At 31.8% G+C, this 24,425-nt stretch overlaps 1 protein-coding gene across 1 annotated transcript in view; it reads left to right on the top strand.

Moving 5' to 3' along the window:
* LOC129958393 (uncharacterized) overlaps positions 1–20,242 on the top strand; it is a 29,551-nt gene extending 9,309 nt beyond the window's left edge. Inside the window, exons 2-5 of the mRNA XM_056070860.1 lie at positions 724–901; positions 8,885–9,160; positions 10,823–10,917; positions 12,611–20,242. Of these exons, the coding sequence (XP_055926835.1) occupies positions 775–901; positions 8,885–9,160; positions 10,823–10,917; positions 12,611–12,997 (885 nt within the window). The 5' untranslated portion in view covers positions 724–774 and the 3' untranslated portion in view covers positions 12,998–20,242. The remainder of the gene's footprint in view (positions 1–723; positions 902–8,884; positions 9,161–10,822; positions 10,918–12,610) is intronic.
* The last annotated feature ends 4,183 nt before the right edge of the window (positions 20,243–24,425 follow it).

The following is a 24,425-nucleotide window of genomic DNA, read 5'->3' as shown; positions in this document are numbered from 1 at the left end:
AAAAGACCGTAATTGTTAACTTAACTCACATACCTTAGTATTTTAGTAAATTTTGATAAATTCCAATGAGATTTTGAAATGTAACTAATTTAATGTTTTGACAATATTTTAAATATTAAAAAAAATTTAAGAGAAAATTATAATCGACATTAAGATACAGATATTTACTTAATTCAAGTTTTGTATCTGCAACAACGTATTTGCTTTTCCAATAATACATTTAAATCTCGTCATATTATTAATCCCCCCTCCCCCCGAGTGCACCCCAAAAATAAGGTGGAGAAGCTTCCGGTATTGTGGTTGGTCTTCGCATCTATTCGGTGTGGGACTTGCGACGTCTATACCGACAACGGGGCATACCTCCTATAAAGCGGTGGTCCCATGACCGGAGAAATCTTAAGACGCACCACGCGTTCCAATTTCGACCCCTCTTGCGGTTTTCTGGGGTGCTTTGATGCCTGTCTAGTTTACCGACAAATTGTCGTCTGAAGATTTCTCCGGTCGTGGGACCGCCGTTTAAGAGAGACTGTATCGTGGCCAGTGATGAACTTTTGAGATTAACCATAATTCCTGCCAGAGTGCTGTCGTGTTGATGAATATCATTCAGTTTACCCCAATCTCTACGGCAGGGTGGGGGTAGCTCTTTTGCGGTTATATTATTAATTCACCCCTGATCCATAATTTAAAACTTTTTCTAACATTTTCATTTCTTCTTTTCAACAGGTAACTTCTTTTCAACAAAGAGTATTCGATGTGAAAGAATGCCCATGAACGATGTCTCTAAGATGTCATTCTCTCCTTTCTGTATTCGGCCTGCTCTTGGTTTTAGCAGCTTTCCTCTTACAACTTTTAACACTGACTACAACTTGGTGGGCAGCCTTTTCAGCTCGAACAGATCTAGGTAAAAACATTGTATAGTATCCTATTTCATTGTTTATTAAAATGTGTATGAAATGTGGGATGTTAAATGATGGAACTGAATACTTATTTGAACTACTTCTTTACTTTTTTTTTCTTTCCAAATGCTTGCATTTTTTGGGACTATTTTACGATTTTGTTTGTTGAAACATGAATAGGGACCTAAGTAACTTGCTGTCAGTACCGACTGAAAACAGACAAAATGTGGAAGTGCATTTGAAATGTTTGTTTACTCAAAAAAAGATTTTCCCGTAAAACAGATGATCCAGCGTTTCTTTTAGGCATGTTATTTTCACGTCATACGGCAGCTCATTATTAAACAGTTACTGAAAATAGACCTTGATATATGTGGGAAAAGACAGTAGTAGCCTGACTAACTTAGTTAATTAATTAATTTAATTAATTAATAAATGCGAATGAATTGAATTTATAACTTCCATATTTATTTAATACATTAGTTTGATGTTAATATTCGAGTTATTTTGTTTGCCTAATTTTATTTTTAAAATCAACTGAAATATTTCTGTACGGGTCTGGTGCACGTTAAATCGTCCGGGCAAAACGTCCTCCGGCTGGTGTGGTGTGGAGAGGGGGGTGCCAGTTCAGGTGTCGTCCTCGTCATTTGACCGCGTTTTAAAATTGCGAGGTCCGTCCCAAAATAGCCCTAGTGTTGCTTTAAAACGGGATTTAATATAACTAAACTAAACCTAGAAATATGAAAGAAAAGCTTGTAATTAAATGAGAAAATGAGAAAGGAATCAGTAAAATGTTGCAATTTGAGTAAAGACTTTTACGTATCTTTCAAGTAATTATGGTGTCATAATGATAGATACGAAGCCACGACCTTTTAACGACATTGCTCTTCGAATCTGCCATCACTGATTTATCCATTCTGAAATAAAATTAACATTTTTGCTGACATGACCATGTTATTACAACAGTCATCTTGTTTCTCTCTCTACTAGAACAACATCAGTCAAGCAAAGTTTCAAAACGAGAAAGTGATGTAATTTACGAGAAGCTAATTCTCATTGTTGCAAGAATACAATTCTTGGTGTTGCATATAGTGCTGAAATCTGGAGACAGAATTTCCTGGAATATCCGGAATTACTTTTTCAAAAAAGGAAAGACGCTTATATTATTTGTCCATTATGCTCATATTTGATAATTTAATATAGAGATTCCCCTCATGCGGTACGTCACCTGTTGAGACTACGTAAAAGTATTGATCGCAATGGTGGCAGGAGGGAGAAAACACGAAGTATTAGGGATTCGTTCTGATATGACGACTTCTTCCAGATTCATTAAAGGAAGTACTCATTCAATTTCATAATTTAAATTATCTGGCTTTATACATTGCTTTTGTACACAGAAGCGAGGAAATTTTTATTTGGAAATATATTCACAAGTTCGGGTTTTTATTTATTTATTTTTCAGAATCGAATGTCGCAAATTGGCTGAATCCATAATTTTCATTGAACTGGGAATGTTCCGTAAATTATAAAGCTTTTTTTAAAATCAACTTATACAAGCAGTTTAAATATGATGATTTAACAAAAGATAGTTTTTTTTTGTATGTTCTAAAAATTGAAATACCACTATTTCAGTTAAAATATCAGCTGTAATCTCGTGTTTAACGAAGGACTTTGAATTCATTCCATCTGTGCTGTCTCTTTAGTTCTTGACTGAGCAATAGCAATTCTTGACATTGACCCATTAATTTGTTTAAAAAATGAAGTATATTGCTTACATAAAAATATAAAAATATCTTTCAATAACCTGGTAATATATGGCTGTTTAAAGATATTTGTCTTCAAAATTTGGCGAAAATGAGAAGCGGTATTTTGGTTAAATGAATTTGTAGCACGCAAAGTTACTGCCTTATGAGGGTAATGTTTCTCAACATACAATGCAATAATTTCCTTGCTTTCAACATCTATTTTACTTCAATGGAAGGTTGTTGCTCTGTTGCATCTATTATTTCTTCCTTTCCTGACCAAATCTCCTCCGCAGTTTTTTGCTGTGGCACAGAATGTAGCTCCATAAGCTCTTCTGTAGCTTCCATCAGCTCATCGATGTCGTTGCTTCCACCTCTACACCCAAAATCTTGACCAGATACAAAATTTCGTCATTAAAACTTCACTACCATTTTCTCAAACCCCTCAAAGTCACGTTTGACAACGCTATCCAGCCAAAGCTGCTTCTTAAACCAGATATAAGTGCTCTCTTCAAACAAACCCTCAACACAGATTGATGTAGAACTAATCCAACATGTCACAGTGTCTCCTTGACATTCGTACTATGAAACATCGCTCGTTAAGTGATTCACTTTTTTCACATTTTATCTTGCTCTTCGTGCGAATCACTCATTGTCCAAGGTGCTCGTTGTACAATGTGCGAATCACTCATTGTACAAAGTCGTTATGCGAATCACTTGTTGTACAAAGTGCTTGTTAAGCGAGGTTTGACTGTATTCGCAATAAAACTAAATTTTCCAGTTCTTTTCATTTGGAGTGCCAATAGAAGACGGGAGAAAAACTGCGGTGGCAGACTAAATGTAAATAAGTAAAATGTAATAAGACTAAATGTAAATAAAATGTAATAAAGACAAAGCTTATTTTCATTCCTTGAAACCTCTATTAATCAGATAAAATGATCAATTAATGATTAATGATTCTCTGAACGATTGAACTTTTGGAATTTGGACTAACGCTTTTGAATGCGAAAAACCGGATAGAGTTTTCTTTGAAAATAAAATGCCCTATTATGGAAATTATATGCAACAAAAATATATACTATGATTTAAGATGAGGTAGATATAATAACCAGACGTCGATCGGATAATTTTACCACACCCACATGCTCAACTTACTTTTAAATTATTTGAGATAGTTCTGGTGATAGTTTTGACCACAGAGAACTCTTTCTCTGTGCTTTTGACTATAGCACTGTCAAGTGCAAGCTGCGAAAGATCATTTAGCTTATTAAAGCGTATATTTTCATATGTCAGAGCTTCCATGAATTAGTTCTTTTGAGTGTAAACTGACTTCAACGAATTTATGAACACTTACGCATCGATAAAAATGAGAAAGGTGGATTTGTAACAATTCTGACACTTAAAACCTTCGAAAATTTTTGGAAATAATGTATCCCTGCTTATATGTATATAAATAAATTTTAGTAAATTTATAACTAAGTGCAATTTTACATGTCATAGACAAATTAATAATGTGTTAATTTTAATTTATATTTGAATCATGTCTTTTGAGTCTTTGCGTAATTTTAAACTTTTTATTTCATGCAATGCATTTTAAGTTTCTCATAGGGTGCTAGATATTTTATTTAAACATTATTTATTGTGAATTTTGATAGATAAATTTAACGATATGCATGAAATAGTTTTGTATATTAAAGATATTAATTTAATTATCCAAACTTTTGAATGATTTTATATGTGTAAATAAAAATTTATTTCAATATTCAGAATTTTCATTCAATACCTAAAGGGAATAATGTAATATATATATATAGCATTTACATTATTATTTGTATATAGTGTATTTTTTTTCGATGGATTAGAAAGTTTGCATGCATTTTATGTTTTTTTTTCAAGTATGATGATATAAATAGAAATCATTTTTTTATTTGTATTTCTCTAATGTATTAAAATTTTCACGCTAACAATTGTTTGATTTTTTATGAGCCTTATTTAAATTATTTAAATGAGAATGGAGAAAATTATCTGTGTAAGTTTGGCATAAAACTTCCGAACTGATTTTATAAAAACTTGTTTTCCCAACATTTTTGAAATATTCTTATGATTTATTTTATATTTAAGGGCTCTCCATATATAACGATTATTGTTAAGTTATTTATAATGTTTAAATCAAATGAATTAAATCAAATGAATGAGAATGGCGCAGTTTTAATATTTGCCCCGGGCGCCCTATTATGTAGGTACGCCACTGATATAAGGCTCAACAAATATAACGATTGAATTAACTCTATTTATTGATTCAGTTTCTTAAACTTTTTACAAGTTGCTCTTAATAACGGAGGTAAATAAATAATAAACTCCATTTCTTACATTTTTTTTTTCACTTTCATAGAATGCGTCCTAGTGGTTGTCTTGACTTGACAAGTTCGAGACCTGCTTCCACCCAAACTTTACCGTGAGTGCGTGCTTGGGTGGAATCAGGTGGCGTACATTAAACTCACCAGATGTCATTCATTACCCTATTTATGTGGATGAAACTTTTGAGAGGAAGAATTTATTTCAAGTTCCATCAAGTTAAAAACTGTCAACTAAATGGGATACAGCACTGTTTGAAAATCAATTAATCTTTCATGTCTAACCAAGTACATGAATGAAGGGAACATGATAATTGGGAAATGGGACATCTTTTGTTAGTCGAAGTAACCCGGAGCACCTAGTTAGAAATCTGACTGAGCCCCTATGTATGGGAGTAAGATGTCTTCCTAGTAGACTTTCAGAGAAACTGGCTCACATTTGTGTTTCACTTTGAGGAAAACCAAAAAAATCACCAGAAGACAGCCCAAATGCAGCCAGCAATTTATTTCCTAACTGCTTAAGGACATAACCCGAATTAATTCATTCTGCGTTGGTATGTATATCTATGGCAATAATTCGATCTTTATGCGGCTAAAGTTTCCGTCAATTTAGTAATTTTATATAGAACTTGTTGAGAGCTGAATCATGGCTTATTGCCACAACGTTCAATCTGTTTCTCAACCATGTGATGCCTTCATCTTCTAAGCCTCTGATCAGCAGAATTACGAAATTAATCTCCCAATAATAATTGTTTTGTTTCAAAATGAGACACCAATGGAATCAAGTAGTCGAATGTGTTCAAAGTGTGGTCAAGTAGTCAAATGTGTTCAAAGTGTGATCAAGTAGTCAAAGTGATTATGCCCCCAGTTACGGTATCCAATCTTCATTTCTAAACAGCTCTCAATTTATAAAACTCCATATAACATTCAACTTGAACCAGATAGGTCTTTTTTTATGCCCTATATGTTTCGAATTTTATTTTTTGTGATTCTTCTGGAATTCATTCCTGTATTTCCTTATTGAATAAATAATCGGAAGACGTGAACATTTAACACGCGAAATTAAAACGCCATAAACATGACTTCTAAACGTTCGTGGGTCGTTAATAAATCTGTGCTATGACCGCTCTTTAACCTCTTTTGACAAAGTCAACGATGTGCGGAAATGGTCTCCAAGTCATCACTACCAGTCATTTCGAAAGAATCATTCTCTCCAACTCGTGAAATTATTGTCGTCGTTAAATGGCCCATTGTTTCCTACTGTTGGAGCAGACCCGTAAAAGAAAAGAGGCAATGCATTTGTCCACCCTACAACTAATGTTTCGCGTATTTATATTGTCGATTTGCACTGTGCATTGACTGATCGTAAATCTGGAAAAAGCCGGTTTAAGATGTTTATACCTGTTCTTTTGAATGTAGATGGCTTTCAGGGTGAGTGCTATCCTTGCGTTGAGTGTTTATGAATGGCATTTTTTCCCTCATTCAGTTGTTGGATATTACGCAAGTCATATTTTTCCTTGATCTATCATTTCAGTTCTCGGTCCCTTCCTTTTTTTTTTTGTTTCGGTGTCGCATTTCTTGGTATTGCTTTGCTTTTATGCTATTTATTCGGTGCACTGTCAGAGAGATCAGGGTGAATCTGAAGGTGAGAATCATGTTTTTGTTTTAGAATATTTGCCTCTGGAATTCACACCCATGTTCACATACGGTTATAGCAATTACCTGGAAATGCGACTATAACACTTTTTATAATAGACGATCAATTCAGTGATAATCATCTCTTATCAATTTAATTAAAAAGCGACGCATTTTTGACTGGATTTTTCTTGTTTCGTTTTAAACTAGATTGTAAAATTTTTGTCGAAGAGATTATTAATGGAACAAAGTGTATGTGCGTGCGCGCGCGTGTGTGTGTGTTTTAATACGATGATTGAATACCACAATATTGCGAATGAAAAATGACTGCCATGAAAACTTGACCTTTCTGTCTATTTTTAAATATTTGTTTAGTTTTTATTCTAGATGTCCCTTGGGACTTTTTTTAGTGTTTGAAAACTTTCTATCTTTCTAATCAATGTTTATCTCAAAAAATTCCATTATTTATTCAAGGAATTTGTGAGCTTGTTTATATTTTGTGTCACAGTTGACAGATTAACTGAAAAAGATTCCATGTAAAATATCGCATTAATCTAAATTTAATGAATGCTGTCCGTGGCCGGCATCTTTTTCTTTTGATTTAAGCCCATGTAGCTCTTTGTTTTTCAATAGATAAACTCTGAATTATCCCTTACATAATGCTGCCCAACTTTTAAAATCTCTAAAAGGAACAAAATACTATTAGTATGATATTAACGACCTTGTTTAACAAGGCAACAATTGGTAATTCTGAATTTTGACATGCTAACATTTTTATTTAACGACATTTATTTTAATTTAATAACATTTTAAATTTAAATGCTGAACTTAACACCGATTCTTCCGTTCTCTATAATTTCTATGACTCCTATCCACTTTGGTATGGACGTAGATTCACTTCATAAAGAAATTGTTAAGGCTTACGTTTCGTGGCAAATGATTGAAAAAAAATAATTGAATGTCATTGTGACAGAGGCAATTAACTATAAGTTTAAGTTAAAAAACACACTATGTTTAGATTTCATAAATACGATGAAAAATTAAATTTTAAGGATTTATGCAAATGAAGCTTATGTTTCTTTTCATTTTAATGACACATTTTCATTTTTATTGTATTTTTACAACTTTATTGCTACACTGTAAAGACTGGATAGCATCATTCGGATTTACAACTCATAAGCTAACCAGACGTCTAGTGCAGAAAGGTCAGTTATGGCTTTTGTACCAATTAAACCTTCCTAAAATTACCAACAAGTAACTCATTAGTTCAGTTTGGAATTGTTGCTGATTTGTACTTTCCAGGAATTTACTGACTTATGTAATCTCTTAAAATGTGCTTAGCATCTAAAAAGAGTTCTGAGTCTTTTAAATTGGGCGTCAATATTTGCTTTAAAGTTTTTAAAATTGATTAAATATGTTTTTTGGAATTTTGAATGAGCTCGTGTATGTTATTCGAGGACTTCATTTCTAAAACTAATCGATGAAGTTTCGTGTTTTGAATTTTTTTATCAATACATTCCAACTGATCACATGAATGTTCTGGCACATTCATGCGTGTTCGTAGACAGTTATATGCTCGATTGCAGGTTCTTTCCAATACTTGCAAAATTGAACAGTAATTTCTTGGGGGGGGGGGGGGTGTTCAGAAATGTATTAATTTTGTGTTTTTTGATTACTTTGGAATAATTTTCAAAAATTTGCTTTATGTGATTTATTTTGGCAACTTGTATTGACATATATCCTCAAGTTGTATTGGCGTATATCCTCAATTTGGCATATATCCTCAAACTCCGAGTGAATCTATTTGTAAATACAACAGAAAATGGATTGCAGATTTTATAAGATTTTGATATTCTTTTATTATAACAAAAAAAAACTATAAATCCTGATAGAAACATTTACATTTACCTTTACCAGGATCATACTTGATGGTTAATCTAAATGTTGAAACATATAGTTTGTAGTCAGAAGTCAAGCATAATTTAAAAATTAATGAAATCAATTTACGTTACTTCGCTTTAAGATAACAAGTTTAACTACGCTTGTCTTTTAATACACAACCAAACATTGTCTCACAATACATGGTATCGTTGTAGTCCAACAAGATCCACAGTGATTTCCAAAATTAAATTGTGCTTCATTGAGTTTCACTTTTACCCATAAACATGTACTCGCTCCACTTTCTTTCACGTTTTTCATATTTTACTATTGTACCAGTTTATCTTTCTTCCTTTGTTACTGATTAGTGTTGATGTCTTAGGCAAACCTAAAGAAGATGGTCACTATGGCTTATGGACATTATGTAACACGAAAGGCCCCCACTGGACTGAAGACTGTGATCCTTTGGACACTTTCTTTCAACTTCCCTCTTTCCTACAAGTCGCTGGAATTATTGGAATTATTCATCTTCTGATGTTACTATCTCTTGTGCCTTTGGAGTCACTTTGGGCCATAGAAAGGATAAAAAATGCACCAGGTTTATGCCTTAAGCCAAAGACATTGTGCATTACCAAAATATCAGTAGCTTTCATCTCGGGTAAGTTTAGTCAATCATTATATTTTGTACAGTTTAAAGGAATGCAGTACTCAAAATTGCTCTTTATTTAACACTAGAATTGTCGTATCAGTCAAAATAACTGGTTGGTAGAATCTATGTCTATGCTGATCTCTGGTAGAATCTATGACTATGTCGATATCTGGTATTCCTAGTGTTAATAAGAAGCTTTGAATAGTTGCACAAATTTTTTAAAAAACAATTTTGAAGTGTAGGAATTTGATCATTTAGATACAGAGAATTTCATTAAGCTGTTTTTTTTTTTTTTTGTAGGGGTGTGGAAGGAGTTAAAGTTTCGAATTAATTTTTTCAAATAAAAAGTAGAATTAAAAACTCAAATTTTTTAAGTTTTCATAGGTTAAACGAAAGCAATTCATAGAACCAGAAACAATTTGTGGAAATATATTTAAAAAAAGAAAATAAAGTGCGCCAGTTAGCTAAATTTAGCTATTATCTTAATTTGCCATATTTCTTACTACTATTTTGATTGCTACAGACAATAATAGTCCTTGTTTTAGTCTTAATTCAGTCTTTGATGGCTGTTAATTTTTTTATTCCATTACTTATTGATGTATCATCGTTCCTGCCGTCTATAAAGGCTTATTATCCTGGGTGGTTTCGTACAGCTTTCATCTCATAATGAATTTTCACTCCAATTGACTTGTAGGTTCTTCTGTGTATGAAACCTCTAAAGGGATCATCTTTCGAATATCCGTTTACTAAAATGCACTTAAGCTGTTATAATGACGTGTGTTCTGGTCAGAGAGTAAATCCAATTGTCAAAAAGGCTATATTTATAGGGTAAGATTGGACATTCATTAGATGGGCTAAAATAGTAGTTTATTGTGTTCGATTGCCGAGTGTAAGATGATGGAATACACAAAGTTACCTTTTTGACAAACTCTCTGTGTGGCCGTCTATCGTTACTCTGAAACTGTCTCATCGATAAGTTAATTCTTGCCATAGGCATAAGGAACAAGTTTATGAGTATAAAGCTGTAGAACTTTTCTTGATCTTCGCTGAAAATTTCATTGCACTTGTACAGCGATGTGCAACTGTTATACTTTCAGTGTTGCTGTCCATCATTACTCTGAAATTGGCTCTTCGGTAAATTAGTTTTTTCCATATATATTATGCGTATGTTTATGAGCATAAAACATGCCGTAGAACTTTTCTATACTACTCGCTGGAAATTTAGTTATACTTGTACAGCGATGTGAGTTTCATGAAACCATAGACAGCATTCTGCTTCCTCTGTACTGTTACTCATTTCCATCGTTACGAGAATACAGGAAAAATGACGAAAAATTGCGAACTGCATTTCGCTGATATCCGGACATGAAATATTTAGGGCAATCTATCTACAAACGTGAGATAAAATACTACTAATCTACGACTGAATTGGTAGCTTGTAATTATTGCTTCATATATTATGCAGTTCTGAAACTGCCGAACTAATTTATGTCCCTTTCATTTATCATCTGTTATTTTTTGAGGGTATGGGAGATATGAGACTAATTTAAGAACAGTTAACTAGGACATACAACCATATGAATTCATGATTAAGAATAATTTTGTTTCTTACATGTTTCATGAACTTAATTGAGAATGTGTTAAAAAGAATGTGTGTGTGTTTTTTTTCAGTGATATTTGCCATTTTAGTTGCCATATTTGCCAGTGTGGGTGAAAATCGTCAGGCAGAATACACCGTTCGAAAAGAGTGGTCATTTTGGATACAGGTATGGTAATTCTTTCTTCTTTTATAGAGTTTAAGCGAAATTGTTTATGAGTGGTGCAATTAGAAAATTTTATTAATAAGCCAAGTATCTATAATCACAAAAATAGCTGATTGAAACTTAGAATGAGAGAAAGCATTGTTGAAAGCAAATTTGTGACTTATGTCAAAATTTATAAAGATTAAGAAGTTTGTTAAGTAAGTAAACTTTCCCTTGTTTCTTGAAAAATTCAAAAAAGAAATAAAATAATTAGATTGGTGCCCTGAAAGAAAAATAAGAAATTAATGCAAATAAAAAGAAATATTTTTTTAAAGTAGTGACAATTTCTGGTACATGAATTAGAAAAAAAAATATATGATTTATTATTATAAAAGAAACAGAAAAGACTTTATGATGCACATTTAAAAAGAATAAAATATTTTTAATATTAAGATAGTTCCAAAGAAAGTTTTCGTTTAAGAGCTCTTAAAAGGCATTAGATTTTGCCTTTAAAGTGAGATTTTGGATCTGAAAATCTACCAAAAGATCCCGCCTTTTGGCTGAAGGATTTAATTCTTTAAGTATTGCATCTTTTCAGAAACCGTTCATACGACCTGATTATGGACGCTGTCATTAATGGCTAAATTTGTATTTTCCTTTGAGAAATGGCTTAACATTTTGTATTTTCCTTTTGAAATATGAGGAATGGCTAAATTATAAAGCCATTTCTCATATCTCAAAAGGAAAATGCAAAATGTTAAGTCCAGAATTAATCGCAATTAATCTGGCTTGAAATCTGTCCAGGGACTAATTCGTTGCATTCGAAATGGAATCCCAGCTGAATATATAACTAAACTTAATTTATATTTTAAGTTATTATTCCAATAATATCATGGATACTTTGTTTTATTTTATTAATTTGCATCTTTAAAAGATTAGACGAAGAGTTTGGTATACATGGTATATGTCGACTTCTTTGAAATTCCATCGCATATGCAAGTTTGGTTCACGTTCAATACGTTATATATCAAATGGCCTTTCTTTGGCTTAATGTAAAAATTTGATATTTAAATTTGAACTGGGAGTTAGCGAATTAGGTATTATTGTTTCACCATAGTAAAAAATTGGGATTTCATTTATCTTTAATTTTGAACTTTCATGTTGTAAATCTAACCTTTCCCATTATATTATCTAAATTACTGAACGTCTCTGTTTGCATTTGAACATTTTTTGTTTGTTTGTATTTGTGTAAATTCTTGTTTTGTTTTTTGTTTTTTATTATTATTATTTCCTATTTTTATATTCTTGTTCCCCCCCCCATTTGATACTTTTCTCTTTTGTGCCTGTATTTTTCCATTTGAAACTTCTTTATTATCAACTGAGTATTGACTTACGTTTGTACGACTTATGTTATACTTGTTGGCACACAAAAATTCTATACCGAGAACCTAAATTTTTTTTTAAAATGTAGTTAATCTAATCAAATCTACATTTATGAAAATCGCTTTTCAGATGCAACAATAAATGTGTCTTATTAAAAGCAAAGAACTTCGTTTATAATCATAACGCAAATTGCTTAGATTGATTACATTTATCTCTGTAAAAGATGTGTTAAAGTATTAAATCTATTTTTGACAATTATTATTTCTGTTTCATTGAAAATATGCTAAACATACACTAAGATCTTAATTTTACTGTTTTTATTTTTCAATTTCAGCTCTCTGTAATTGCTGTTGATATAATTATAACTCTGGTATGCGCAATCGAAAACTTGAGATTCTGGCAGCAGCATATCCGTCAGAATGTAGATCCTGAAGGAACGTGGGCTGAAACTTATGCTAATCCAACATTCGATTCCGAACCTGTTGAATTTTCCCATCAGCGACAACGGCATTCAAGCAATGGGGCTGTGGCCTATACAGAGTCCAGTGGCCATCCTTACGGCTTCAATTCAAACCCGACAAGCAATTCTGGTTCAAAGAAAAGCGGCAAGAAGGGTAAATCTAATCGTGAAGAAATGGTCTCGACAACACTTGTGTATGAAAACGAATGTTACCAAGAACATTCCCCCAGCGCGAGAAGAATGCGCAGAAGTAATCATTAGTCATAATCGTTTAATGGGTACTTTATTAGATTAGTGTTGTGACAAAAGTTTGATATATCGTCGTTTAACAAGCAACACCACCTATCTCATATTATACGAACAAGAAAAAACTTCATTTTTCGGAATTAATAAATAACATTTCTTGTTTTTTTATATAATTATTATTATCTAGTATGATCATCCGTATTATGTCCTTCAGTATTTTCTTACCAGATGTGAAATAAATCTGGAATGTTCGTTATAGGTTTTTGAAAAATTCAGTTCCACCCCCATTCTTTCTTTCTTGCCCTTGTACAATTCGGAAAATTAAGATAAGTAGTTTTGCTTGTTAAGCAATGTTTTACAGTGATACAAATGACCACAAATCGAACATATGGGTTTCTAATCAATATGAGATTTCCTGCTTTCAGGCATTGGCATTTAAGTGCCTACCTTCTGACATATTAATTGTAATGTTCAAGTATTTATTGTGAATGTTCATATTCTTGTTCGCTATTATGCTAGCATTTGATATATCCCACTGGAGGCATTTCAGATATTGGGAGGAAAGCTTTTATGGTAAGTGGTTCTCGCTTCGCTAGTGTGTGATCGAGTTACCACCACTCCGATGAATGGTCGTAACTCTGTGTGATATGTAGACACATAAGCTGCGCATTAATAGAGATTATCACGATAATGCCGGTTTTAATTTTCTTAGCAACTCGGTCAGAAAGATAACCTGGGCGCTTAGGCAGGGCTGGGATAGCTTCTTTGTGTAATGGCGTGTTTCATCGCATCTTATAGCTTTCAGTGTTTTATATGTGATACAGAGAAAGAGGCTTTTAAGGTCCAAATAGAATTTATATGCATTTAAACATAAATTTCTTTAGTGTAGTTTCATATTAATTATCATTTAAAAAAATTAAGTACTTAGAATTGTTTGTGATCTTACTGTGATCAAAGGGATCGAGCTTGTAGCAAAGCGACTGGGCCAACAACGATGTTTATATGTCCCAGACGCCAGCTATAGGTGAATACAAAATCGCCATGCATTTATTTCGCTCTTTTGCACCTATGATGACGAAGGAGACAAAAAATATTTTTCCTTCCAAACGTTACATCTAAAGTAAGGGGGGCAAAAAAGAAGGGCTTTTCGTCATGTTTGGCATTACAACGTTCCACCAGGTGCCACTTTCTCTTGCTTCACCGTTATAGTCAATGTTAAGCTATGCGCTCTTGCTTTTTGTGTATGTGTTGGTGAAATGCTTTTTTGTTGTATAAAATGCAACACAGTCTATCTCGTCATTAGTTGATATTTCATGTAGTACTTTTGAAATTATCTGTCTTATGAATAATGTTACAAAGTGAGTATATACTATTACTGAATGTCACTGTTTTACATACTCTTGTTTTTGGTGAGGTATAATCTCCAACATCTATGTTTAAGAGGACGTGTCTCTTTCTTTGAATATTCTCAAAACATGAGGGAATATATACCTGTAAATTTTCTACTTCTTAAGTGTAATGTCATCTGCATAACTTCCCATTTCATTTGTCCGGTCATAACTGCTTAACTGCTGGTTACTTATTCTTGCTTTGCCATTATAGTCAACATTAAGATACGCACTTGTTTCCTGTGTAAAATTGGATGAAATGCTTTTTGATGCAAAAAATGTTACGGGGCTTGTCTCGCTATTAATTGATGTTTCATGTAGTGCTTTTAAAATTATCTGTGATTATATATATATATATAGATAGATAGATGTATATTATCCGTATGTATAATGTTACTAAATGTGTATCTTTTACAAACTTTTTTGTTTGGTGAGGAAATGTTTCCAAATGCCCATTTTAACATATAAATGTCCCCTTTTTTTTAATGCCCTGAAAATATGAGGATATATATATATATATATATATATATATATATACCTGCAAATTTTCAACTTGTTTAATGTCATGTCATTTCCATGACTTTCTATTTTATTTGTCCGTCATAGCTCCCTATGCAGGGACACTAACCTAGGCATCAATATTAACTGAGCACATTGCTTAGTCAGGTGGTATTGATTCTGTTAATTTTAGCCTCACTGTTTTTATAGCGTTTGGGAGTCCTGAGTTGCTGGATCAAAGTATATAGATTTCTGCCAGGATCTCATTTCATAATCCCTTGTAAGACATTTTATTCTCATTCGTTTATGTTTTCTACATAATTTCCTTTCAGATATAAGAAAGGTTGAGCATTACCAGAGTTGAGAGAGAAAATTGGTATTTTTTAGCCTCAAAATCATCTGCTGTAAATAATTTTCGTTTCAGAGCATATCAGTAAAAATAAAAATTCGTATGGAATTTCTTATTTAGATTAATGGAAAGAGAAACTTGTAATCTGCAATGTGCTTAGTTTTATAACTCTTTTAAAGTCGTTGTGTTACTAACAATTCGTTAAATGTGATCAGATAAATCCTGGGAAGAACCGGTGATGTGAATTTGAACTATAACATCTGCTTTAGTGTATACGTTTATTTATTGATAAGGCATGGAAGTTAATTAAGGCTCAGTTGAAGTTGTGAATGACACCAGATGAAAGCTTGTTCTTGTATGGACTAGACTCAGTGAGAGAAAAGTCTGCTGCTTATTTTCATATTTTTCCGTAAATTAATTGCATCCTTCATTAAATAATTAATTAAAAATTATTCTAATTAAAGAAGTTTGAAAAATCCCATTATACCTAAAGGGCAAAAAAATATATATATTATTTTTTATATTTTAATCTTACTATCTATAGTGTTTCTCAAACTCACTCCTGGGTGGCGCCACTACTATGGAATCAAAATTTAATTTAATTTATGATTGGCTTTATTAAGATCTGAAAATATTTTTGTTAGAATAGTTTATTGTCGTCGAGAGTTATCTATTACAAAATCCTTGTACAAGCATTAAACAAATTAAGCTAAATAAAGATGCCTGGTAATAAAATTTCAATTATTTCTAATCATGTGGCTCTTAAGGCAACCTTGTTCAAATAATTAAACTAATCAAAGGGCTTTTCAGGAAGCTAAACCATTCAGCTCATTTTAGCCAAAATATAACAAATCAGGATTATTAAAATATAAAAAAAATTGTGTGATTTCACCTGAAAAGCTGATAAATATATGGATATATAGCTGAATATATGGATGAAATGAAATATGTGACATGTGTTCAGTATTGTAGTAAAACTGTTTACGCTATAACACTGAAAATAACTGATGCCGAATAACTGAAAATGTTTTCTGAAAAAATTACTCAAATCTCTTAGAAAACATTTTACTAATTAAACTGATTTTTTTTAAGGAATAATAGCCAAAAGAAGGACTATCTGAACTAAAAAATAATAGTTTTCTCTCTCAATTCTGGAATTTATAGTACACGCAGCTATAAAAATAAATGTTAATATATGCATTTTTTTTCTAATTTGGATTTTTATTGTACATAGCATTATCAGACGAATACACGTATATGTACTAGTCAAGGAATTACCCGGTGTATTTAACTTTTTTGAAATGGCAAACAAAATTTGTTTGTAATCGCATGTATGAAGAACCAGTCTAGATATATAAACATCATATGAAAAATTCTTTTTTTAAAAGTCGTCCAGGAACGATTTGCATAATATATCAACGTCACTTAGACTACTACTTATATATATATAAATATGGGGATTTTACATTTGCAGAAGAAAGAATCCAAATTCCCTTATCAACTTGATGTGTGTTTCCATTATTCATCATCTTAGTCGAAAATTTTCAGTGCTGTAATTTAACATTTAAAGTTAATTTAAGTTTCATCTATGGCCATTATAAAAAGAGCGGGCAAAAAGACACGCGTGTATTTGCAAATTTGCAAAACGTCAAGATTGCTGCAAAAAAAAAAAAAAAAAAAAAAAAAGAATTTCTTTTAGATAGAATGCAGTATTGAGTCTTGAGTTCCTGTTTCAGTATTTAAAGAAATTCATTTTTGTAAAGCTTTAAGAAATTAAGAAAAAATAAAATTATTTTTAAGTTAGGAATTTTTTTTTTTAGTCAAAAATAGGAACAAAATTCAGGACAGACTGAGATAGTCGACAACTACCGCGTTTTAATCTATTTTAATTTGAAGTTAATTCAGTCACTTTAATAATATATAAATAATTGCTAATAATTAATAATATATTAATATATTATAAATAATTGCTGCCTCCTTTAGTTTACCTAAACTTTCACTGAGTCATCAATTTAACTTACCAATCGAGCTTATAAGCAAAAAACGACGTGAACAGAACTTAGCCATTCCATTCTAAACATTTGATTTGTAATATAACCATATCACAACTAATTAAACCATATCACATTCCACACTTTAAATGCGTGTTCAGAGTGAATAGCTTGCGATTTCTCTAATTACGAAAAATGCAAAGGAAAACAGAAGTTTAGTAACGCTAATTTTAAATTCATATACGATTATAAAATATCTTATACCACAAAAAGAATAACTATTTTCATATTTGGCTAATTAGGTAAAACTAAAGATTGGATGTAAAACATCTAATGGGTAACACTTGGTATTCATCATTGCAGATTAGTATTCATCGTAGATTAATTAGTATTCATCGTTGTAGATCGTAGTTGATCGTCTAATCGATCATAGTTCGTCTAATTGATACTGTCTTATCATTTAGATCCACGTATTGATTATAAATTTTTCTGCATAATTGTTCTGCTATCATATCAATTTTCTATTATGTATCTCTAGATTCTGATCGCCCCATCCCTTCTTCTTCCAAGATTCCATTTTCATCTTTTTCATTAGTCTAGTTATCTTATCTCTTCACTAAAGTTTTATTTATCATACCGCTCCAGTGCCATTTATTTGAAGTCTTGTTTATATATTACCTTACAATAGTATAAACTGTACCCGCCTTTCCAACAATTCGAAAGCGAACTGCATAATACAAATGCGATATATGTCCTGCATTTTTAAGAACGAACCAAAGAAAAAAAAAAACATATTGATTCAAAAGAAAGAATTCAATAAAAAATTCTTCATTACTGATGCGATATATTAGGTATGAATGCATTTCTACTAGTTATATTTTGTTATAAATAGCGCTTCTTGCTATAAATATAACATTTCTAATAGCTATTAAATTTCCGTACTATTATTTTAAAATCTGCTTTCAACCTCTAAGCAGGCACCCATGGATCATAGTTTGCTTCACATTTCACTATCCTGTGCCAAACACGAGACGCAGTGCGAAGCAGACATTTTTAATCCGCGGATATGCATCTACAACAATGATTCTCAAATCCGTACAAATCTACTGACCATATTAGTCAGTAGATTGTCAGTAGAATACCCCCACGGAAGTTTTGTCTCCAAGTATATCCAATTATATGGCAAGTTAAGGGGGGGGGGGTAGAATACCCCCAGCCAAAGGGGGAAACCTGGATTCTCCCCCGGAAATTTTTAAAACATTAGGATGCTAAAAAGTACACTTTGAAAAACTTTTATAGTGCATTTAGTTGTTAAAACGCTCAAACCTCAGCAAAGGTAGACAATAAAACAGTTCTGACAAAAAAAACGTACTCACTTTTTGTTTCAACCTTGTTTTCAATTTATAAAACTATTCAGTCTAAATATTGCCCCATTTCTTGGCTACTTCGTGATTTCGCAATATTTTTATATATGCTGCCGGATCCTCCCGTGGACCATTCCTGAGGCACTTTTATTCCTTTAAAAACGCTCAACCTCATCAAAGACACAAGAAAGCAGTTCTAAGAATAAGTTTCTCACAAAAAAGATGCATGATTAACATACTCACTTTTTGTTTCAACCTTGTTTTCAATCTTTAAAATTATTCAGTCTAAATCTTATCTCATTTTTTTGGTTACCTCATTATTTGGCAACTTTTTTATCTATACTGCCAGATCCACCCCACTTCCCGCTGACCATTCTCTAAGCTCTCACAAACCATAGTTTGGGAACCACTGATTAAGAGGATTAAGCTGTTAACCATTATGGAAAATTTCCATATACAGCTATAATTTGCTTAAATCTATGCAGCTGTTCTTTGCCAACTTTACCTTTGTCCAGCAAATTATCTAAATTTTTACAATTCAGTTTTTCTTTTCTTGAATTTGAAACTTTGATGTTTGAGTCGCACGAAAAATTTCCTTATTTCCTTTAAAACTTCCTTTAAAGGAATCTATATATCTCACATCTTCCTTTAAAAGAATCGCACATAAATCGCATGGTAAAATATAGAAATATTTAAAATTTATAAACTTACTCACAAAACAATTTCACCAAGACAAAGTAATTTTGGAAAGAAAATCCAGTGTTTAAAAAATACTCACAAAAACTCAGCATAAATGCATAAAGATTTTCGTACAATCTTAAAAAATTTAATGCAGAATTGGGCGTAGCTATGCAATAAAGGACCAACTCTTGCACAACATTTTAAGATGTAAACTGTTTTTGGAAAACGGCACAGTAAAATTTCTGATATCGCATTTGCACAAAATTAATAATTGCTTTTTAAGCTAATTACTATTGTACTACAAATTGAAATTGGTTCTATTTTCGATGGCAAATAACATGTATCTAGATAGTGAATCTGGAATCAATATCGCATTGCACAAATTCGGTGACAAATGACATGTAATTTTCCATAATAAATCCGGAATCAGTATCGAATTTGCACAAATTCGGTCACCAATAACATGTAGTTTTCGATAGTGAATACGGAATCAATATGGAATTTGCACAAATTCGGTGACAAATAACATATAGTTTTCGATTGTCAATCCGGAATCAATATCGAATTTGCACAAATTCGGTGACAAATAACATGTAGTTTTCGATAATGAATCTGGAATCAGTATCGAATTTGCACAAATTCAGTGACAAACATCCTGCAGTTTTCGGTAGTGAATCTGGAATCAATAAAATGGTGCGTGATTCCTAATTGTATAATTACGTCCAGTTGGAAGTGGATAAAAATATTTGTACAAGCATATATCATGTTATAAAATATTGATATACTCATATTGTAGTATAATTTTTCATTATTTTTTTTTCGCCTAGAGAATTTCTTAGTAAGGCTATGCATTTATATTTATGCCTTTATTTAATTTTTGTAACTAATTTAAAACTATTTTGTATGTTTTTATTTTTCAGAGTTTTTGAATTTCTGTGTTTTTGTTTTTGTTTTTGAATTATTTTTTTTAAGTTTTGAAAACCTGAATGCCATGATTGTTTTTCCTTAAATGTATTTATAGATGTATTCATTTAATAAAAATACGTTGATTTGTATGTGATTGGAAATCATTATTACTCTAAATGTGTTGTGTCCGTTATTGTTTTGAACCGACTTAAAAATTTTAGCTGGGTCTGTGATATCGGAATTTTTTCATTAATCTAATTAAAGGATTTTGTATAGTTGAGGAATATGCTATATTAATTCAGTTTAGAAACAATTTAGGGAACACTTCAGACATTTAAATTTTTCGCGTAATTTTTATTTTTAGTAATAACGGCTATTAAAGATTCAATTTTTGTTGAATTTCTGTAAAAAAAAAAAGTGGATGCGTATGCTATCTTAGAAAAGATGTTAAGTACTGAGGTTACAAACAATTTTAACTCTAGTTTAAACTGCCCTATGGTGAAGGATTAGTCTATAAAAGAATCTATTGTAATCGGTAAGCCCAAATATGTTCCAGTAAAAAAGCATACGATAACTTTTCTAATAAACTAATTCTTTATTCTTGTTTCGATAACTTGATTGTATAAACTTTATTTTACGATTGCATTGTATTTTTTATTGATTCCCTCGATCTTAAAAATTATTTATGTGCAAAATTATTAATATTTGTATGTTATAAAGCATTTTGCATTTAAAACAAAGGATATAACTTAATAAACATTGGATGTGTTCTTTGTATTACTTGGCATGTTTCGGGTATTTTTTATTTTTTATCAGCTACGTCCATGCTATGAACTCCCATTATTGAGACTTTGTCAAATTCCGACTTATCTGCGAGATCTGACTCTCGAGTCTTATGGGGGTGAGAGATAGTTTCATGTTTTAAGCAATAGACTTCAGCTTAATATCTGATTATTAAGTTCTGCGGCAAACGCCTGCTTTTATTGAGACTCACTGAAACATTCTTACTGAAAATAGTAATATGGTCTAAGTATATCTTGTCCTTTATTTTTTAATTTCAAAATTCTTGTTCATTACTTTTTAATTGAAAAAAAACTATTGTTTGCTATTTGATACACTTTATTGATGTTACATGCACGATAAATATTTATAAACTTTACTTATATTCTTAGAAATAACGAAAATATGTAATAGCTTAACAAAGAGGTCTTCTGAATTTATTCTCAAATAAACTGTAGTTAGCCTTTACGAAGTAAAAGTGTCTTTCAAACTTCCATTTAATTGATTTAATTTAGTGTTAAGAAATTTATTTATTAATATATCATTAAAAACTCTTCCGAAGCAAAAGTGTAAAATACGGAGTAAAAAACTGAATGTAATAAACTTTCAAGAAATGTCGGTTTGAGTGGATGAGTAAATGAAACACTTACAGAAATTAAACTAAAGCAATTTAATTTTTATAAATAATTCAAATTCTCAATACTTATCTTAATTCTTCTTAAAATGGTGATTTTTCATACCAAAATAAATAAGGAATTTGAATTTATTTTTTGCAAAATTAAGTAATTTTAAAAGTGGATATGACTTAAAGGAATATAAAATACAAGAATTACATTAATTATATTCTTCTTTTTTTTTAGAAAATGCTAATCAGCGGTTTTTTTTAAAGATATTTCTTTACTTTAGAAAGTAATTTTTCATATTTGGTTAGACACAGATAAAAGCGTTCCTTTAAAACGCAGCTGTTTGTAATCTATCAGGGGAAAATATTACAAAACTAATATTTACAGCAAACCTATATTATAAGAGTACCTGTTTGCAATACACTTCTTTTATGCGAACAAAAAAAAGGAGATAAAAGTCACAGAATGGACGAATGACAGCTCAAGTCAGTGGACATCGCTGATCTATAAATACCTCTAAATGAACCTCCAAATACATCAGAGACTAACAAAAATAGATCGTAGTGTTTGGGCAAGAACGCGGCCTCGAAATAGTAAACATTCTAGTGTTCTTAGACTTACGATCATCCACCGTAGGTGCAATGCATAAACAACGGATGTTATCTGGAACAAACAATCCACGGAAATGCAATGCTGGCCCAAAGATTGTACTATTCCAGGTGATTATGTACAGCTAATTTGAATTATGCCTACGGTACATGTAAATGCTCGATTCGGTCCGGCTGTTCAGAGTGCAAACTGTTTAATACAGTGGAACTGTACTGCGTTGTACCAGCTTGCTTTGTAACAACAATCCTAAAACAGATGAGGGTACAAGCACATAGATACTGGATTATGGGTACTGATGAAGTGTAGTATGGTCAGATGAATGCCTTCTACTTGTATCCCAAATATGCACGTTTTGACATCACGAAGAGATTCAATTTCATTCAGGTAGTGTTTATAGATCAGTGCATCTAGAGCAGAGGTCCCCAAACTTTTTTTTTCTCGTGGACCACTTTCAAAGTTTTACTATTTTCGGTAAACCCCCTGCTGCTACATTTCTACTGTATTCTCAAAACTCCTAAAAAATAAACTGGGGGTGTTAAGAAGAAGAAAAAAGTAGCACATTTTCAGTTTTAAAAAAGTAGCACAGCCCAAGTCGCATTTCATTCCTTTGCATGTCTAAACAATCATCCCGGACGAGCGGGCGCACGGGCGGCACTTTGGAAGTCTCGACATGTGGTGTACACTTGTACTATTATCTATTGTTCTATTTAATTCTGTATTTGAACTGAGTCTCGAATATTTCTGAGTACCTACCTAGTGAATGATGCTACCTACTTACGTTGATAGGTAAATCCAAGCCAAAAATTTTTTTCGTTATTATGAAAACCAGAAAATTTTTCGTGGACCCCCACTTAAAACTTGTGAACCCCTGTTTTCTTTTCACGTCTACGTGGACCTCCGTGTGGTCTCCTATGGACCCCTGGGGGTCCACCTGGACCACTTTGGGAACCTATGATCTAGAGAATGGCAAATCAATGTTATGAGCAGAGTACTACAGTGGCCGACTTTGAAATGCTGACGTAAGCCAAATATTCAAAAAAAAACTGTAGACTATACCTCCACATACTATACAGCAACTCCGTCCTTCATATGAATTTTCTACTTCCATAGAGTCTAATCAACAAACCTATTCGTCGTTTCAGATATGTTTAGCACTAACCAATGGAATATAAATGAGATGTCCTACTACTCACTTTGCTAGCAATTCTTTTGATATTATTAGAAAATATGGTATGTTTCGGAATGTACTGTCATGAGCTCTTTCACAATTACTAATAGAAAAAACGCACAAATTTACAGACCTCTGGATGAAAATCTCTACATATTTGTCCGTACCTATGTTGAACTATGTCCAAACTACTATCAAGGCCAATCATGATGTGACCAGGTTTAATTTATTTGAAATCTAATTTGATAATTATAAGACCGATATGTTTATTTTCATTTCTTTACATTGTCATAGCCAATTTGAATCGCATCTCCTAAGTATAAAAAGCAGCCCCTTTCCGAAAATGGTAATTGTTTTTCCTTCTCCCTAATTCATTGCTGCTTTTTCCCTTGTGAGATGTTTATATTTGGCTGAATGTATAAGTATTCGAGATTTATTGGAGCTTTAAAAATGCTTCCATAATTTTTAAGGATGAAAAACTGAATATGGTTTAATAATTTCATCATATTCTATTCTTGAAATATTGAAAATTAAACTCTTTTTATGAGGACACAAAGAACTGTGACCTAGAAATATTAACTTGTTAACTTGCAAACCAATATTTAATAATTTATTACTTAAAGAGAACAAAAAAAAACCTGATTTGACTTCGAGCTATCAATGATTCAAATTTCAACAGTCCCCTTTTGAAAGACTTATTCAGTATAGTCTTAAAAGACATTTGTATGTCTTCCAAAAATTTTCTGATCTCCCAGTTTTTCTCACATTTTCTAGCTTTCAATCGATATGTATTCACCATTTTGTATAATTCAGTACTTTTACTCATTAAAACATTGATTTAGCAACGTATTAAAAGCAATATAAATCTATTGCAAAGAAAATTACAAATTATATTTGAAATTATCATCAGAGATATTCCAATAAATTTATTTCGTTCTCTAGAACTTGCACAATCTTTTCCTTTTTCTTAGAAGGCTGTAACATCATTAGACCTTTTTTTTTATTTTTTGATAAATTAAATCCAAAATTGGTTAGGACATAATTGCCCATATCCACCCATGTCCTAAGTACCAACCGACTCATTGA

Source organism: Argiope bruennichi, chromosome X1 (assembly GCF_947563725.1).
Source record: "Argiope bruennichi chromosome X1, qqArgBrue1.1, whole genome shotgun sequence".
In the NCBI taxonomy this organism is placed as follows: Eukaryota; Metazoa; Arthropoda; class Arachnida; order Araneae; family Araneidae; genus Argiope; species Argiope bruennichi.
The sequence above is the reverse complement of the archived record's forward strand: the minus strand, read 5'-3'. Positions and strand labels throughout refer to the sequence as shown.